Genomic DNA, 18187 nt, shown 5'->3' with positions numbered 1-18187 from the left:
CTGTGGCTTGTCAGTCCAAGGTTACCAGCCTGCAGGTGCTGGCTTGGCAGACGGTGCAGAATGCCAGCCATGGAGACATCTTCCTTCCTTCCATCCATCCATCCATTTCACCCCACCCCCTACCACCCATGCACCCATTTTTTATGCCAAAAGATTTAATATTTGTTTGAAATGAGAAATAGTCCTCAAATGAATTTGGAGAGTCAGGGAATTAATGTCAACTCCCCACCCCCTGCACCAATACACACACACACTTACTTTCCAGCTTCTCTTCTCTCTCCCCCCCCCACTTTCAATTTCTGAAGCCTGCTGATTTGAATATTTATAAATATCAGTAAATTATTTATTGTAGCAATCTGCTGTGCCATTTCACCGATCACCATTAACACTTTAGGGTTTTCTCTTTCGGAGAGATTGCAGCGCAAGAATTGGTGAGGGTGCTGGGTGAGGGGCACCTGAGGAAGGCACAGGAAAGCTGAGAGTGTATCTCTGTGTGTACATGCAAAGTGGTGTCACACAGGGTGGGAGGATTGCTGTGTGTTGCCCTGAGTAAGGAAGGGTCCTTTGTATTGCTGTGCATGTTTCCAGCGTCAGAAAAGTTTTCCTCTGCTCTCTGTGTGTTCTATGCGGGTCCAGCACTATTACAGAGAAAGACTTAAATCAGACTTTGAGGAGAATGGTCAGGGCTGTTGTCAAAAGATAGAGGGCTATTTATATTCACTGTGTTACTATAGCATGTAAACTACTGTATATTGTTACGGAACCCGAATTCTGCGCTGCAGAAATGCAACCATATAACTCCTAGCTTGCATGAATGTTATTATTTTGTGCAATTTTGTTTTTGTTGGTCTGGATGGGTGTGTGAAGAGCTGTGCATGGAAATGAAGTTCTCCTCCCCCCCCCCAATAAAAAAAAAACTACTGGAAAACTTGTCTCCCCCACCCTATTTCATGAGGCTACTTCCCTCTTAATGCTATTTATTACTGGAACATTTATCATTTTTTTAAAGAAATAGTTTAGCTTCCTAGGTTGCAAAATTCTGCTGTCCATTCCAGGTCTTATCTGATTGCAGAATACACAGCCTCCAGTTCCCTCCTCCTTTTGTTACTCATTTTTCAAACCAAAAATTGCCTCTCTTTGGGGGAAACTGAAAGCCTCTCTTGCTCCTCCAGTCCCGTGTGTTCAAGGTTAAGCGGCACCCATGTCCTTTCCAGTGCCCGTCCCCTGGGCATTGCTTGCCCTCCTTCCAGCCATGAAGAATTCACGGTTCCAGTGGCCATGGACTCAGCTTAGCAGCGCCGTTGTGGAACTCTCCCAAGGTCAGGCGAAAGAGACAGCGTTCCACTAAGCCGAGGTCATCTCTTGAGCTAAAAGCAATAAAATGTTTTATTGATAAACTGGAGCGGCAGGGGGGGAGGGGCGGGTTTCAAAGCATACCAAGTCCACTTTTTTGCACACCTCCCACCCATGGAATTGGACCCCATCCCTCATGGTGTATTTCTCAGACAAGGCTTGCAAAGGAAATACAGAAATAATTTTTTTAAAAAACAAGTAAACTCAGCCTCATCTGGCCTGTGTTGACCAAGGGAAATGGGTAGGTATGTTTCGGGCTGGTTTTGAGGAGAGTTGTTCCCTACTGTTTTTGCTGACTCATTTCAGAACCACGGGCCTTGAATCCAGGACTGTGTGGACTCTCTTGTGAGACTGCTCTGGAATAGAACACCGCATTTGGAGGTGGAGAGGTGGTAGTGGGAGGAAATCAAGTCATTGTTTGTTTTTCCAAGTGGGCCATGACACTATTATCTGAAGTTTTAAAGTTCCACGAGGAATCTTAAATGATGCAAATCGGGTTGGTTTTGCCTAGTTCTGCTTTCTGCTCCTCTGTCCCTTCTGCCCCCCCCCCAAAAAAAACCCCAGAGATGCTCACCTCTTCATCTGGCTTCTGGTGTTTCACCCAAGCATTGGCCACATAGTTTTTGCCATCTCACGGCCCAGCAACTTGAAAACAAACAAAATTTAAAGCTGAGAAAGTGGTGACGCACAATCAGAGCCCCATTGTCAAATCCCACACCCCGAACGGGACGACTTCCCTGATTATAAACTCTTTTGTTTCTGCTGTTGCATTTATGTACCATTCCTATAACAGAATGCATGTGGTTTGCAAACATTGTTAAAAAGACAAGCCAAGGTTCAAAACACGAAAACCAATGATAAACGCTTCAAATCGGCCCAAGGAATAGCACAGAAACAGGACCAAACCCTCTCAAAGTCCTATCCTAGCTGCTGGGTGGTCTAGATGGCTTCTTGGCACCTTTTGGCTTTGGGTGCATTTTGGCAACCTGCACCTACTTCAGTTGAAAAATGTGTACAGTTTCCAAATCCACAGGAGCGCATGCAAGCAAGCTCCCCCCCCCCATCCACTCCTGTCTGCCTGGCCCACCATTTCCTCCCTCAACCGCCCCAAACAATGTTGTGAATAATTGATCGGATGAAACCCTCACAGCTCCTGGAAAGCTGGCACGGCGGCTTCCCTCCTGAGCACAGCTACTCAGCTGGGCTTAAAATTCTTCAATAAGAATATGAGAGGTCCATCTGTTCGTTTTTTCCACGCAGCCCTCTGAAGTGACAGTCCTCACAAGCTCCCCTTCCTTTCCCCACCCACCATTCCCTTCCACAACAGGGGTATCCTCAGCTGGGTTCAAGCAGCACCCCACTCCACTCTACATCCGGCAACGCCCTTCCTCTAGAGTCAAGTGTGCCCCCCACCATCAGCTCTTGGTCCCTTAATCCACCTGCCCCAACTCAGAGTCTCTTCCAGCACTTTTCTTTCCCAGTTTTAAAAAATTTACCTCTTCATCATTCTCCCGTCTCTCACCAGCTCCCACTCATTAACTCTCAAGTTACCTTCTTGCTGTGATTCTTTAGAGATAATAATAATAATAATAATAATAATAATAATAATAATAATAATAATAATAATATACTAGCAAGATCTTAGAACAGTAAGCAAGCTTCGCTTTCTCCGCCAGATAGGCATTGCCCAGAGTGTTTGGCTGAAGGCTGTTTGTGCACTGTGCTTTCAGTACGGATGGTACACCAAGAAGAAAGCTGGATTCTGTGACCTGGATAGATGATTGCAAGTTAAGCACATTTGCACATATTTGCTTAATTTTGCATAATTTTGCATCTGCTAAATCCTGAAGAGGAGAAAGGAGCTGAGCAGGCCATTAAAGAACCTCTCCCCAATCGCTAGGAATGCTACATAGACACACAGCATTTTCGATTTTACCCAGAGGCTTTCAAGCCTATCTCCTTGGTCTTGAGGACTAGATGCTTGCTTTTCTTTTACATATGGACACTTGAGATTTTCAACTGGCAGAATTATGAGCCCAACACCAGACTTTTTTCTTGTGAGTAGCAATTGCTGAATAATACTGAGCTCAAAGCATGCTGCTCAATCCATACTCATGGGCATTTGTGCTCAGAGTTTACCCTACTGCCTTGCATAGCTTGTTTAGTACAATTTCCATTGTTGCATTTCCTGGCTAATTTCTGCTACTACCATGAGGACTAGATGGCTGCTTTTCATTTAAAATGAAATTGGGAGTTCTCGTGGTTTTCCCAGGTTTGCAAGTTCCTGAGTCCTGTTTCTTTCTCCCCCCCCCTTTCTCCTCTTCGGGCTCTCAGCTGCTCTAAGCGGGAGGGGGCAATCTTTGTGCCTGCCACGCCACACGGGTGTAAACTTTTCAGTTGCATTGTTTTCACAGGAAGCATTCAGTGTAAATACAGCATGTGGAAGAGTTTGTCCTGGGCAGAGATGAAAAAGTCTCTGTGACAGGCATGGGTTATAAACTGCTTCCTTGGATTGATGTGAAATCAAAACATTTCTTTTCGGGAGAAGAAAATCATAGGGGATGTTTACTTAGCCTGGGATCTTTTGCAAGGCACCAAATGGAGAACTGAGGCTGGTGCAGAGTTCGTGGGGGCGGGGGATAGGATGCTTTGGTCCCAGGAATGCCTTTTCTGCATCAACTGCCCATCAGACTTTGCACATACTTTGCACACATTAAGATGGATTCTGCAGCAGGACAGAGAAGTAAAGAACGTAGTATCAGGCCAGTGGTCCATCTAATCCAGCATCCTGTTCTCACAGTGGCCCTCCAGGTGCCCTTAAGAAGCCGACAAGCAGGACCTAAGTGCAAGAGCACTCTCCTCCTGTGGTTTCCAGTATTCAGAGGCAAACTGCCTCCAAGAGTGGATGCAGTGCATAGCCACTGTGGCTAGAAGCAACCGACTGCCTTATTCTCCAGAAATTTGTCTAATCCCCTTTTAAGGCAGAGGGAGATAGAATGTGTTGCCCTTCTTCATGTGTCAGGTAGAGGATGCCATAAGAGTTTTATTTTTATTTATCTGTTAAAAAAATGCCTGCAAATAGAAAACTAGCCCATCAGTGTTGAAAGTGCCCCTCTTGGCCTCCAACCGTCAAAATGGCAGCACCAGCAACTGTCTCACCAGACTGAGGATTGCAAAAAGTGGAAAGCAGGTTTTCCATGTGGGAAAAGGGCTAGAAAGCAGCTCCACCCTTGGATTGTTAGCTCTTTGCATCACCATTCAGCTATTTCAACTGGTGGGAAAATTTGATCAAAGCAAGGAGCAGTGAGTTAAATTAGCTACAGTTTAAGTCAGTGTTTCTCAACCTTTTTTGGGCAAAGGCACACTTGTTTCATGAAAAAAATCACGAGGCACACCACCATTAGAAAATGTTTAAAAAATTAACTCTGTGCCTATATTGACTATATATAAAGTAATTCTCCCACGGCACACCAGGCCGCGGAACAGTGGTTGAGAAACACTGGTTTAAGTAAGCGCCCATGTATAACTGCATTTGTGTGTATCCTTGCCCAAGTACCTCTGTGACTCCTCCCTCTGTTGCCTCCTTTGCTACTAAATTTTAGATAGTAACCCCCTTGGGGCTGGGTACTTAAATAAAAATTAGCAGATTTTAAAATTATTATTTCATAGAGCCATAGAATTGGAAGGGACCACAAGGGCCATCTAGTCCAGCTCCCTGCAATGCAAGAATCTGTTGCCACAACTCTGAGATTAAAAGACTCGTGCTCTGCCAATTTCTGAGGTGCCCTACACTTGGATGGCAGAGCTGTCAGGAGCTGGTCAAGATGCCTAAGCCTTAGAGATGTGCCTTTTAAAAATTCCCTCATCTTTTGGAGCTGCAAAACATTTGCAGTTGTGTTCTCCCTTCTCTGTTGAAGTCTCAGTGCTTCTTAAATACCAGTTGCTGAAAGCGGTAGGAGGGGAGAGTGGTGCTTGTGTGCTTCCTCTTGGGGCGTGCGGTTGTGAGAACAGTGTGTTGGACTAGTTGGGCCACTGGCCTGATCCAGCTGCAGGGCTCTCCGATAGGCCAGGAGGTGAGCCATGTCTGTGGGATATTCCACATCCTCGCAGCAATATTTCTCCCCCACCCTGCTGCCCACCATCCTTTTCCTTTAGATAAATATTTATATAATCGTTTTGCCATCTCTACGTGTCTTTGGCTTTTTCCTTCTGGGATGACGGGACTGTCCTTCATCCCGAGGAAGTTGTGGAAGGGTGGAAACGGATGAAGGAGGGGCGGTGGACAGAGGGAGTTGGAGAGATGTCCGTTTGTGCTGAGGCCAGGAGGGGGGGCTTTCTTTGGGGGGGCCGCTGATAGGATCTGACACCTCGATGCCTCCAGCAGGCTGAGGAAGGCCTGTCCTGTAGAAAAGATCTGTGCTAGACCGTGGTATGTGTTGCAGAAGTGCTCTCTCTCCCTGTGCTGAATCATCAGTGGCCTGATGGCCTGCCTCAGAGGCTGCTGTCCAAACCTTTTTCCTTCAGCTACGTTCCCCAAGCCATGCTTTCTCCAAAGCATATGGGTGCACCCCTCCTCCCTGTTTAAAACAGTGCCCGCCCCTCTTGAGAGCTTTGGCTGATCTGTTTAGCAGAGCTGGTTTGGATGCTCCGTTCCACCCACCTTAACCTCATTTGATCCTCCAACTTAGGTGTAGCTGAGGGCAGGACTCTGCCCTGAGTTTAACAGGCCTTGGTTGAGCTTTCCGGATCAGGTGGGGCCAGGGAAGCACAGTGACGAAACAGCGACCTGGATTCCCCTGAGCCAACATGACACAGGAGGGTGTGAGAGTGAGAGCTCACGTGCTTGTGTGTCACTGGAGCCTTGATGTATTGGGGTGTGTACATGGTGTGTGCTCTCCTGGGAGTACATGGGTGGGTGTGTCAATAGCACAGGTGCGTGTCTTTTTTGTTTTGCTATTATCTGGGAATCGCATATTTGTGGTGAGGAACAAAGGGAGAAGGGCGATTCAGGTTTTTTGCATGGATTGCAGACCTCCCACCTTGAGCCAAAAGGCTTTTAGAAGCTTGGATCTTGCTCCTTGCTGCTGGGGGGGTGGGGTGGCATCTGATCACCTGCCTTTGCCTGAGCTCTGTCTGGCTTTGACCTCAAAGCCCATGAAAAATGTGGCAATTAAATGGGCTATGGACTGAATGCTGTACATAGAAAGACCCAGGCTATGCTGTCCTCTGCTCCCCAAAAAAGAGCAAAAAAGAGGAGCAATTTCCTGGATATGCCCAAAGCAACCAAACAACATCTAAAATGTGTTGCAAAGCCCATCCTAGGTCGTCGCCACCTGGGTCTCATCATAAATGGGCTGTTCATGGTGCAGGAGCTGCTGAGGCCTTTGCCATTCAGATCCAGAAGAGCTGTGGGTGCCACGGTCTTGTTTCCCTGGCCTAGGAGGGCTCTATGGGGGGGTGTGACATCCTCTCCTCCCTGGCCATGGTTTCCTGGGCAGCTTGTGGCTGATTTTGTTTCTCTTCTGCCGCTCTTGGCAGGAGAGCGTGCCCAGAGCTGTCAGCCGCTAATGTTAAGCAGCCACACGCTGGCTGTCGGGGGGAAGAGAGAGAGTCTAAAGTTTCAGGCTGTTTGCGTTGGACTGTCAAGCTGGAGGATTAGGGGGATGTCACAACGGCTCCCGGGCACATCGCTGGGGGTCTGATAGATCACAACCTCCTTCTGTGTTTTGGGGCCTCAAACGGGGGGGGGGGGGGAGAGAATGCAAGTGACCCAGGAGCTTTTTTACAAGCAGCAAGGGAAATCTTGCTCTTTGGGAGCAAGTTGAAAGCACCCTTCTCGTCCTCCCTCCCCCCCCCTGAATCTGTTTTTGCAGCTGGGCAGAACTAGGTACCGAGTGAGGGAAGAGCAGGTAAAATAGCAGGAGAGGAAGAGAGAACGGGGGTTCTTCTGAGCAGCGAATGGAAACCCTGTCCAAAGGAGAATCTACTTTGGTTTCTCCAACCCACAGTGTACCAGGGGTCGGTTCCTGCAATGTGTCAGCAACCTCCATGCTCAGCAACGAGCCTGTTGCGTGTGAGCCTTATTGCATTGCTGACTCCTGCTGTTAGGAGACGGGCAGGCTGTCTTGCCGTGAGCCACCGTGCTGCAAAAGCTTCAGCCTCTGGGCAGTCACTGCCTGGACCCTTCCTGAGAGAAGTGCTGACACAAATGAGGGGTGGGGACCTAGGTCTCTGCCTCTTCATCTCACCCCCAGCATCTGGGGAGGGGAGACTGCATCCTTAAGCTGCTGTGCAGTGGGGTGTCTCGTCCTTTTCTAAAGCCACAAAGCTGCTGTAGCAGTTGTGGGAAGCTCATGCTATCAGTTTGATAGGCAGTGGACTTTAAATTCTCCCCTCCTGTGCTCCCTTCTGAAAGTGTTGCAAACCAAACCTGTCTTAGGCATGAGGATGCAACCTCAATGATGTAAAGATAAAAAGTGTTGACCCATAAGAGGAAAAACGACAACAACTCCAGTTTCTATTGTTAAGCAATACCTTTATGAGGACCAACCAAAGTGTCACAAAATGGGAAGCAATACCTTTATGAGGACCAACCAAAGTGTCACAAAATGGGAAGCAAACCCTTTCTCAGGCTCAGGTGTTACACGGAACAGGGAATGCCTGAGATGAGGAAGAGGGGGTGGGGACATTTAAAAATACAAAATTTGGGCTGGATGTTGTAATCACTGGGTGGGCTTTGGTTCAATTTTCTGCTGAGATGCCAGCAGTATTAGGTTATGGTGAGGTTTCTGGCTGATCCCCATTTTTTGAAAACGTAAAGCCCAGCTGTTTCACCCAAATCTACCTTGTATCTTGAGTGAAACCTAGGGATTCCTCATCAGCAAGAGAGGAGAAACCCAAAACAAAAACGAACAAGGCAGACCATATTAGCAAAGCCAGCTATTCCTTGTGGGTGGTGTAAAAGAGTCAGTGCAAAGCCAAATTGTACCATATTTTCCTAGCAGTTGTAGATATGTGATCAGAGGGGGGGGGCCAGACAGGGAGGAGGGATTAGACATTACCCAGTTGTTGATCTTTTTTTAAAGGTGTTTATAGAACCATAGGCTGCCTATCAGCTGGAACCTCTATGAGATAATGCAATAAGCTCAATCAGACCCAAGTTCTCTACAGTCCAGGATTCTGCTCTGGATCTGGCAGGGTAGACTGCCTTGGAATATGGTGGTTCCATTCTGCTGCCAGAGCTGTTACACACATGCCTTTCTCCACAAATGTGTCTAATTAAAGCTTTTGAATTTCATGGGACTCTTAGACTGTGGAAGAAGGGCTCACCCGACTAATCCGAGAGCCTTAGTTGAGCAGGGGATTGTGAGTGTGGCTTCCTCATGCCCAGAGCTCATGCTCTAACCACCTTGCCACACAGCCGCTCAAGCAAATGCTCCAGGAATCTGCTCAACTCACTGTGGGATTGTGGAGAGGGGGTCAGTGTGGTGTAACAGTCAGAGCATTAGACCAGGAAGATGCAAGTTCAAATCACTGCTAAATCAGCCATAAAGCTCACTGAGTGACCCCGGGCCCATCATGATCTCCACAGCTAGCCTACCTCACAGGGTCATTGTGACAGTGAAAGGGAGGGAGCCCCTGAGCTCCTTACAGGAAGCACAGAATGTAAATAATGAAGAAACTGCTAATTTGCTTGTGCGGATTTGCTTTGGGATGAAGCCAGTTGTGATTTAGTGCACTTGTTTATTCTTCTTTCAGTTATTTGAACGGTATTCAAACTTGCTTTGGATGCATTGGAGACTATCCCACCCCCTAACTGTCTCGCTTTCTCTCTCTCTTTTTGTTTCTTCCCTCCAGCTGAAAGAACTATATGCACTGACAGAACCTCAGGTAACCCCAAGATGGCTGCCAAGCGCAAAGGTGGCTTGAAGCTGAATGCGATCTGTGCTAAGCTCAGCCGCCAGGTCGTTGTTGACCACAAGGGACCCGAGCGGGCGCATGCCGACAAGCCTCCCCTGGGCCGGGAGAGCGCTGGTGGGGGCACCCTCACCACCGCAAAGGACATCGCCCGGCCTGGGGCCAAGGAGCTGGGCCCAGAGTTCCCCGAGGGGGTCGACCGCGTGCAGAAGATTGAGGAGGACAAGCGAAGGGAGGTGATTGAAAAGTGGGTCAACGGGGAGTACAGCGAAGACTCCTTGCTGGGGCGCATCGAGAGCAAGGAACCGAGGGGCTCCGAGGGTGCTGAGGTGCCCCCCGAAGGCGTGTATATGGTGCAACCCAAGGGGTGCAGTGATGAAGAGGACAATGTGGACGAGGCTGAGCCGCTGAGGGGACCCCAAGATGGGAGCAGCTTCCTGGATGAACGGGATTCGGATGGGCCTCCCTCGAAGGATGAAAGCTTCCGGGGTCCCAGCAGCGAGGTGGTCTCCAAGCTAGGTGGAGGAGCTGCCTCAGGTAAGGCTGCCTAAGTTGGCATCTCTGTTATGTTCTTTCTTGGGCATTGAAAAACCAGTATGCTTGCTGGATGGATCCAGGGTCTGTTTGATCATCCTAACAAATTTATATTACTTGGTTCGTGGCTCTTCTTTGGCGGGAGACAGAGCATTTCCTGTTGCATGCAGCTTGGCTTACTTGCACGCCTAGAGGTATTGCTCTGTAACTCCCTCTTGCAGATCATCTGCTCTCTGCACACAGCATTCTGTGTTGTGGATGGGATGGCGTGAGGGGCTGACCTAGGTAGCTTTTTATCCCCTTCAACAATAAGCAGCATATTCCCTGTGTCAGAGGACGCCTAGGCAGTCCCTAAACCCCATATTGTGGGCTAGCCCCAACACTCCATTTAAAAGCAAAATGCAATTAGATCTATTTTAAAAGGGGATTTTGAAATGTGACTAATCTATTGTAGTAGCCACTTAAAACAATCAATGGTACCTTGAACATTTATAATAAATGAGGACAATCCCCATACATATATATGCGTATTAATATATATAATTTAGTAGGCTAAAATAACAATAAGTATTATTTCAACTTATTTAAAATATTAATTGCAGCTACTCAATTTTACAGTGCAACTCTATATATGCCCACTTGAAATTAAGCCCCTTCGAGTGCTAACTGTCCCTAGTCCCAAGTAAGTGAGTGCAAGATTGTACCTAGCCATCTAATGCCATACATTAAAAACAAGTATAAAATGGTGAGTTAAATGAAACGCCATCGATAACAACATACAACTGCAGCTTCAGCACCATCGCCAGACCTCCTGAAGAAAATCAGAATATTTTCCCTTCCTCCTTTCTGCTTTATTGTCTGTGTGCGCGCTGCAGATGTGTTCAACCAGCTTCGCAGAACATTGTTACAGCACATACCATGAAAAGAGTGCTGGCTTAGTGCTTGCACAATTGTGTGTCGTGAGTGGGCCCTTGGCCCCTCTGATGCAGCCACCAGGCCTTCTGTCTCCCCCTTCCAGCCCACCCCCCACAATTGCTTCCCCTCTTCCCTCGAAGGGGAGGGAAAGGAATGAAGACAGGGACATGGAACACAGAGCTCAGCTGAGCAGGGAGATGTGCTGGCAGAAGAGAGAGGCTGCTTCTTTCCCTTGGCTTCCCCTCTAGAGGAATTTTGGCCGCCACTGGCTCAGCGACAAAACAGCAGCAGCTCCTTCTGTGACACCTCCGCCTGCCACTGCCCAGACCTGCCTGGCGGACACATTAGCACGATCGAGACTTCTCTCTTTTCCCAGCTCTTCCTACCCTGGGAGCTGTTTTACGGCGAGTTTAATTTCCCTTCCTTTTTTAAAAATTGTTGCCTTCCTTGTTGTTGTTTTTATTTATCTACCTTATGCGTGTGCTTTTTTCAACCTCTTTCCAGGATAAAACTACCTTCCCAAAGCGGTTTACAATATTACCAATTGCTGTTGTTACTATTATTACCGCTTAATACCGCTTGCTTACATCTCTGGGGAATGTTTGCTTTTGGCTTTTATGTATGGAATGAGGGGGAAGGAGGGGAGTTATGTTATGGTTTGCAATTCCATAAAATCCATAAACAAATCTTAAACCATCATAATCATTGTCAGTTTGTTACCTGCCCTTCCCCACTAGGTCACGGGCCAGGTCTCAACAATGTAAGCATTAAAGATAGTTTAAAACAAATTACTATTGTAGCAATAGTGCATGTCTTGAAAATACATACAGTGGTACCTCAGTTTAAGAACAGCCCTGTTTACGAACTATTCAGTTTATGAACTCCGCAAAACCGGAAGTAGTGTCCCGGTTTGCAAACTTTACCTCGGTCTACAAACAGAAACCGAACAGTGGAAGGGCACCAGCGGTGGGAGGCCTCATTAGGGAAAGTGCACCTCAGTTTAAGAATGGTTTCGCTTTAAGAACAGACTTCTGGAACAGATTAAGTTCGTAAATCGAGGTACTGCTGTATATATTTCAGATGTCAAGAGGTGTGTCCTCAGTGTACGGTGGAAATTATATAATGAAGGTGCAAGACACACCTCTTGTAGAGAGGGAATTCTACAAGCTAGGAGCTTCCTTGGATAATGCCTTTTTTTCTCTGAGGCCATCCCACCCCAAACCCCAAACGTTTTAGGACAGGTGGGACTACCAAAAAGTCCCCCCCTGCTGATCTTAATGCAATAATTGGCCATTGTTCTACTGGGGGGTTATTTTTTTCTCTCTTTCTTTCAGCCTGCATGCGTTCTCTCTCCCCAGCTCCACCTTCCTTGACTTTCTTTAGTCTACTTTTTCGTCAAGAAAGCAAGAATTTATTGCTTTGGGGGAAACAGGGGGTGGGGTGGAGAAACCTCTCTGTAGATCTCACCCATAGTAGGGAAAGTTCCACTCGCTTCCTGGAGAGCTGGCAAAATGCCCCATTATTCAAACTCTGGTGGTTGTTATCTGAACTCACTGTGCTCTCTACCCAGAGTCTTTGCAATCTAGATAAAATGGAAAAGGTAAAAGGACGCAGTTTAACAAGGGAGAGGTGTTTGTGTGTGCAAAAGTACCTTAACCGGCAACTGTGAGGAGAGGGGGTTGTGTCCGCCTAAGTCTTACTCAGAGCAGACCCAACTGAAATTAATTACATTATTTTATTTATTTTTAAGATTTCTTAACCGTCTTTCACCGTAAGGTCCTGGGGGCAGGTTCTAACAATATAATATGTGGTTTATATATACACATATAAAAATGCAGATGAAATAGTTACAACTATAAAAGCAAGCCAAACTCTTCCAGCCAGAACAGAACAGTATAAATTCAGTAAAACAGAATATCTTAACAGCGTCAGGTGTGCAGGAGAGGCTGTGTACACACCATATATTTAAAGTATATTTCTTTCTCTAAAGAATCCTGGGAACTGCAGTTGGTTTAAGATGTTGGGAACTGCAGCTCTGTGGGAGGAGGGTAAACTACAGCTCCCAAGATCCTTTGGGAGAAGTCGTGTGCTTTAAATGTAGGAAGTGTATGCAGCCCAAGATGCCATGCGTTTTTTCGTGGGGAGGGAGTTCCATAGTTTAGGGGCTGCTCTGCCACAAAGAAAGCCCTCCACCTCTAATAATAATAATAATAATAATAATAATAATAATTTTTTATTTATACCCCGCCCATCTGGCTGGGTTTCCCCAGCCACTCTGGGCGGCTTTCAACAGAAAAATAAAACACAGTAATCTATAAAACATTAAAAGCCTCCCTGAACAGGGCTGCCTTCAGATGTCTTCTAAAAGTCTGGTAGTTGTTTTCCTCTTTGACATCTGTTGAGAGGGCGTTCCACAGGGCAGGCGCCACCACCAAGAAGGCCCTCTGCCTAGTTCCCTGCAACTTGGGTTCTCGCAACGAGGGAACCGCCAGAAGGCCCTCGGTGCTGGACCTCAGTGTCCGGGCAGAATGATGGAGGTGGAGACGCTCCTTCAGGTATACTGGACCGAGGCCATTTAGGGCTTTAAAGGTCTAAAGGTCTAAGGTCCAGCCCCCCAACCACCCGCAATTTTGAGGAACTGCCAAGAGGAACCCCTTTTCCAGCCTTAACAGCAGAGAGGGTCTGTAGGGATGGAGGCGGTCTTTCATGTAGGGCTGGAAAGGGAGCAATTGTTGGTGAATGTATGCAAAGCAAGGGGAGCAAAAAGAAAGAAAGAAAGAAATTTAAGATTTCGTTATGATCATGCAAATGGACCAGACTGACTACAGATTACCCAGTCCTGCCTGGCTGGGCCCCACAGAATTATGGGTGCTGTTGTAGGCCAGTTCCATGCAATCCATTAAACCCAGTGCAGGAAGTGACTTTAAACATCACCACAACAGCACAGAGCCACAGATTCCCACCGCCCCTCCAACAGAGAGCACAGTGTTTGAACCAGGACACAACAAGGGCCAGAGAGGTTTATGGAGAACTGTAAACAGTCGTGATATAGGAGCTTTTGTCCTGGGAAGATTCTGAAATCGAGGCAGGAGTGGCTGGCAGGAAGGCAAAGACTAAATATGAGGCTCCAAGCCCCACCACCACACCATCAGTGACAAAAAGATAAGAGGTGACCATTTATAGGGAGCTATGGGAAAGCTTTCCAAAAAAAGTGGATGTGTAAAAAACCTAGCTTTGAGCACAGGGAGATTCAAGATTGAGTTACCAGAACTACTGCAACCCCCCCCCCCCAAAAAGAGAGAGAGAGAGAGAGAGAGAGAGAGAGAGAGAGAGAGAGAGAGAGAGAGAGAGAGAGAGAGAGAGAGAGAGAGAGAGAGAGAGAGAAGGGCATCTTCAAATGAAGTCTAAACTCCCATTCAGGTTTAATAACTTTGCTCGACACTTTGCCCTCTTTCCCACATCTCGACAAGCCCCCCCCGATCTTGCCAATCCATCAAAGTTTCTCCCTTTTGTGCATGTGGGCCCCAGCTCCCCCCACCCCACCCCACCCCACGCTCCCCCTTAATAATGCAACTGAAACTCATCTCTGTTCATCTGTCCCTTCCCTCTTCTCCAGCCTTTGCGAGTTCAGTGGCAACGTGCATAATTATGCATATAAGATATAAACAGAGCTGTTTAATTATCCTTCGCCACATCAGTGACAGAGTAATTAACAAACATTGCAAGATCAATGAGGAAAAGTGTGACCTTCAGTTTCCTTTGATAGGAAAAGCCCTTGTCTGTCGCCAGCACAAGGTGATTGAGCCCGGACTCGGTGCTTAAGTTTGTTTTAATTTTCCCCCATCACCCCTCCCCAGTCCGGCTTCTTTGGTTGCCTTTCCTGTTTGCAGAGGCACCCAAAAATATATACAGTTATGGGGAACGGGGAATACTTCTGGGAACACATAGCCGAGCCTGCCAGCCCACAGGGAGTTAAACAGCACCATCTGGCAGGGTCATTTCCCACCACATGGCACCTTTTCTTAAGCCTGGATTGACAAAGGTTCCCACCCAGATTGTGTGCCACCTTCTAGGTGAGCAAGCAGGGAGCGAAATCCACGGCGGATCAGCTGATCGACAGCACTCAGCCATGAGAGCCAAATATGGATCCTTCGTATGCAGAGGCGCCGAGTACCAGGCACCAGGGGACACATAGCAAGTGACTTCCGCCACAGATTTCCTTGGCGGTGAGGGCGTCTGTAGCAGGCAGGCTGCTGGATCCATCAGACCTTTGGCCTGACCTGGCAAAGTCCGCCTGCTGTTTTGACGATAATAGCAGGCAATGCTGTGCAAAGCGGCTGCACAAATCCTCACTCCCAGTTTGGCCTGTGTTTCTATGTACAGTTTTGTTCCTTGTTTTGCTTCCACCCTGCCCACCTTCCACGTTACTCAGAGCAGTTGATGCATAGGCAGCATTCAGGGCTGAGCCAATTTTGCTTCAGCATCTTGCAGCTTCAAACCCCAAATTCCAGAGAGAGATATATACACAGCTTTTCCATACCCTAGTTTTAAGTAGCTACTCGAGGGGCAGCTGGCATGGTGCACCCCAGATGTTTGCAACCCAGGAAGCTGCCTTAGACTGAGTCAGGCCATTGGTCCATCTAGCTAAGTATTGTCTACCCTGGCTGACAGTGGCTCTCCGAGATTTCAGACGTGGCCCTTCCTGGAGATGCCAGGGATTGAACCCAGGACCTTCTGCGTGCAAAGGAGGTACCTTCCCCATGTGGTTGTTGGATTGCAACTCCCATCAGCCCCAGCCAGCATGGCCAGTGGTCAGGCACGGTGCTTGGGAGGAGCGGAGGATGCTAGCTGATACTGACCTATGGTTCCCCTAGCTCAGCACTTCTCTACTGTAGGAATTGGTGGATCTGTGTATTTTGTTATCTCCCAGTGTCTCCCCCCCAAAAAAAAATTTTTTTCGTAAATGCAGTTCACCTTTCCGCAGCAATTGGCTTTTAAAAAATCCTCATGAAAATTCACCAGCATTTTAGTATGGATTTCTACTGAACACACTTTTGTATGCAGTTTTGCAAGCCATTTCCCCCACTATAATGCATTTTTGTATGGGGTTTTCAGTAACAGGTACATTATTATGCACACCTTTCCCTAGCATGTGCATCTTTGTGCCCATTATTAGGTTGCATTGCAAAATTCAGAGAAGTGCAAAATTTGAAGAATAGCTGGGTTTCTCTTTGTGCTTGGTTCGAGAAGTGTGGATTTAAGTAGCTTCTCGTTCAGATGCAAACAAAGTTGAATTCCTCCCCCATCTCTAGTCCACACTGGCTGGCAGCAGCTCTTCAGAGAAAAATTAGGGAGAAAATAGCATCCCTAAACTTTCTCTTTGTGTGTAAGTGTAAGAGTGAAACTATGAAACTGATGTGCACAGTTGAAACTTGTGTTTGGAGTTCCGCAAGTAGATAAAAGCAGAGGTTTGATTCCACTGATTGTTGAAACATTATTTCTTTTGCTGCTGCTGTGAGCTACCTTTTAAGCTTCCCTTGGTTATGGTGAAGTTACATACAACTATTAAATCATACCAGACCTTCGGTTAGAACTTTTAGGCTACCCCCAACTGTTTATGCAACACAAAAAGTCTCCCTTGGACACAGAAAGCAGGACCATAAAGCAAGAGTTGCCAATTTATTTATTGAGAGCATTTGGATCCCCTTCTTTAGCCAATAAGGTTTCTTGAGCGGCTAACGTACAGTCAATTAAAACAAGACAGTCCCCTGCCCACACTTGCTTACAATCTAAGAAAAGCATAACACACAAGGGGAAAGTGGCAAAGAGGGGGTGGGGAATCAAATTCAGGGACCAATTCTTAAACAGTTGTTCTTATAATGACCAGCTTGCATCAATCAGGTGTAGGAGGATCTTTTGGCAAAGCTCATGGCATGAGCTCTGTTTCCCATCTCTTCTGCTGGTGGAATGGGTCAGATACTGGTAGAATATATGTTCAGAGCATGTTCCTTCTCTGTTCTGACTCCACACCTACCTGGAGCCCCCTTCAGGCATTCTTTTCATTGCACATTCATGGTGATACGTGCTCACGAAGCTATTGGGGCAGTCATACACAACCCTGCTTTCAGCGCTCCTTTGTGCCTGCAAAGTTTTGGAAGCGTTCACACTGTTTTGGCGCATAAGCTATAAGTTCCTGCTGAAATCTCGTCACTTTTCACACCAGATATGCTCAGTGGTGGTGTCCTGCTTTTGTTACACCATAGCTCCCTCTGGGCAGCCATAATGCAGTAGCATTGAAAAGGCATCCACCAGTCATGCACTAAGATAGTGTCAAGAACAGGTTGCAGGACACATCCTCAAATAAAACACCAGCCGTGTGTGTGTGTGTGTGTGTGTGTGTGTGTTCGTTTGTGATCTATAGTTTCCTGGGATCCCATCTGCATACACAGGCTTGCCTTGTCCTCTGTCTCTCTCACTGCCTGACCTTTATGCAGATTTCATCACTCTGCTTTTTTGTGGTTCATCCAGGTTCTATATATTGCATTATTTGTGGAGCATGTTGTTGTTGTTCCTTTCTAGTTTTTGAACTGTTTTTAAATGGATGTTGAATGGATGCAGAATAGAAATGTTCTAAAACATCTTTGCGCAAGGCAGGGTTCTTCCCTTCCCTAGCCTCCCCTCTCTTTTATTTTCCACAACAAGGGAACTCTTTCAGAAGCCCTGGGTGCGATCAGTAGCCAAGTTTCTCCATGTCTGACTGTGAAGGGATGTGCCCCAGGGAAAGGGCAGGTGCCCTTGCTGAGTCTTGTTTTGCTTAAGGCTGGTAGCAAATTAAGATAACTGCTGGGTTTTAATATTTTAAACAACCAGGTCACTGGTAGTTTGGGACACAGGTAGTTGGATATGCTCATGATCTTCTTGGCATCTTAGGCATCTCCACGTGAACCCTGAAACTCCACGTGAACCACTGGAGAATCTAATCTAGCCTTTGCCAAGCTGGTGTTTTCCAGCTGTTTTTGAACAACAACTCCTTTCAGCCCCAGCTGAGTGGTACCGGTAGTCCTAGGGAGCTGTAGGGCACCTGGTTGGCAAAGGCTGGCCAAATTTATTGGGACTGAGACCAATGGAGGCTTTGGTCACAACCGCACCATGCATTTAAAGCACATGACTTTCCCCCAAAGAATCCTGGGAACTGTAGTTTGCAACAGGTGTTGGGGATTGTAGCTCTGTGGTGGGCAAACTACAGTTCCTAGGGTTCCTTGGGGGGAAGCCGTGTGGTGTGGATGTGACCTTTAGCACATAGTCAGCTTTTTTCTCCCTCCTCCTTTGCTAAATATCCAGCCTTGCTGAAGAGCCCTGGGGAACTCTGTAAAGCTGACTCACTATTCAGTGATGCATTGACTGGCTTAATAAAGGTACTGCCCTGATATGTATTTTGGAATTTTTCTTATGGGGCAACACAGAAAAA

General features: G+C 47.1%; 1 protein-coding gene across 9 annotated transcripts in view; it reads left to right on the top strand.

Moving 5' to 3' along the window:
* CASZ1 (castor zinc finger 1) overlaps positions 1 to 18187 on the top strand; it is a 298840-nt gene that overhangs the window by 220706 nt on the left and 59947 nt on the right. For all 9 annotated transcript variants that reach the window (XM_035120501.2, XM_060276240.1, XM_060276237.1 and 6 more), the window contains one exon: positions 9211 to 9807. In XM_035120501.2, the coding sequence (XP_034976392.2) occupies positions 9211 to 9807 (597 nt within the window). The remainder of the gene's footprint in view (positions 1 to 9210; positions 9808 to 18187) is intronic.

Source organism: Zootoca vivipara, chromosome 6, assembly GCF_963506605.1.
Source record: "Zootoca vivipara chromosome 6, rZooViv1.1, whole genome shotgun sequence".
NCBI classification, from domain to species: domain Eukaryota; kingdom Metazoa; phylum Chordata; class Lepidosauria; order Squamata; family Lacertidae; genus Zootoca; species Zootoca vivipara.
The sequence above is the reverse complement of the archived record's forward strand: the minus strand, read 5'-3'. Positions and strand labels throughout refer to the sequence as shown.